Source organism: Lepidothrix coronata, unplaced genomic scaffold, assembly GCF_001604755.1.
Source record: "Lepidothrix coronata isolate B3197 unplaced genomic scaffold, Lepidothrix_coronata-1.0 Scaffold285, whole genome shotgun sequence".
Taxonomy (NCBI): Eukaryota; Metazoa; Chordata; class Aves; order Passeriformes; family Pipridae; genus Lepidothrix; species Lepidothrix coronata.
Window position 1 is genome coordinate 696969 of NW_016690465.1, and position 1219 is coordinate 698187.

General features: G+C 65.0%; 1 protein-coding gene across 1 annotated transcript in view; it reads right to left on the reverse strand.

The window, feature by feature from the left end:
• The window catches only part of NBEAL2 (neurobeachin like 2), a 24604-nt gene extending 23507 nt beyond the window's left edge, over nt 1–1097 (reverse strand). The window contains exons 1-2 of the mRNA XM_017836858.1: nt 1084–1097; nt 660–766 (exon numbers count right to left, since the gene is read on the reverse strand). Of these exons, the coding sequence (XP_017692347.1) occupies nt 660–766; nt 1084–1090 (114 nt within the window). The 5' untranslated portion in view covers nt 1091–1097. The remainder of the gene's footprint in view (nt 1–659; nt 767–1083) is intronic.
• Between the last annotated feature and the right edge of the window lie 122 nt (nt 1098–1219).

Genomic DNA, 1219 nt, shown 5'->3' on the forward strand with positions numbered 1-1219 from the left:
AACCCCATCCCAAACCACCTACCCAGCATGAGCACCCACAGGCCGATGGGGAGCACGGATCAGCCCCATCCCACATCCCAAACCCCATCCCAAACCACCTACCCAGCATGAGCACCCACAGGCCGATGGGGAGCACGGATCAGCCCCATCCCACATCCCAAACCCCATCCCAAACCACCTACCCAGCATGAGCACCCACAGGCTGGTGGGGAGCACGGATCAGCCCCACCCACACCCCACATCCCACATCCCAAACCCCATCCCAAAGCACTTACCCAGCATGAGCACCCGCAGGTCCAGGAGGCCCCCGGCCGCCTCTGGCGCCGCGGGGAGGTGGGAGTTGAGGACCCTGAAATATCCGTCCAGGAGGAGCCGCAGGGACACGGGGCCGGAGCCGGGGCTGGAGCCGTGCAGGACGTGGACCACGGACACCAGGGAGCGCAGCGTGGCCTCCAGCATTCCGGGGGCATTCCCGTTCCCGCCCCGCTGCAGCACCCCCAGCAGCACCTCCACGGCCCCCGGGGTGACCGCCCGGAGCGCGTTGGGCTGTNGTCACCAAGGACATCCCACCCTGTCCCAGGATCAGTCAGAGCCAGGAACGGCGAGGCTGGAGCCGAGGCCGGAGGCCATCCCGGAGTCATCCCGGAGTCATCCCGTACCGTGCTGTTCTGGAGCAGGCGGATGATGTGCTCGAAGCAGTTGTTGCTCAGGAAGGTGGCCTGGAGCACCGGCCGGTCCTCGCAGCTCAGCATGGCCGGGATGGCGTCTGTGCGGAGGGGAGCGTGGATCAGCCCCACCCACACCCCACATCCCACATCCCAAACTCCATCCCAAACCACCTATCCAGCCTGAGCACCCGCAAGCCAATGGGGACCATGGATCAGCCCCATCCCACATCCCAAACCCCATCCCAAACCACCTACCCAGCATGAGCACCCACAGGCCGATGGGGAGCACGGATCAGCCCCATCCCACATCCCAAACCCCATCCCAAACCACCTACCCAGCATGAGCACCCACAGGCTGATGGGGAGCATGGATCAGCCCCATCCCACATCCCAAACCCCATCCCAAACCACCTACCCAGCATGAGCACCCGCAGGCTGATGGGGAGCATGGATCAGCCCCATCCCACATCCCAAACCCCATCCCAAACCACCTACCCAGCATGAGCACCCGCAGGCTGATGGGGAGCATGGATCAGCCCCATCCCACATCC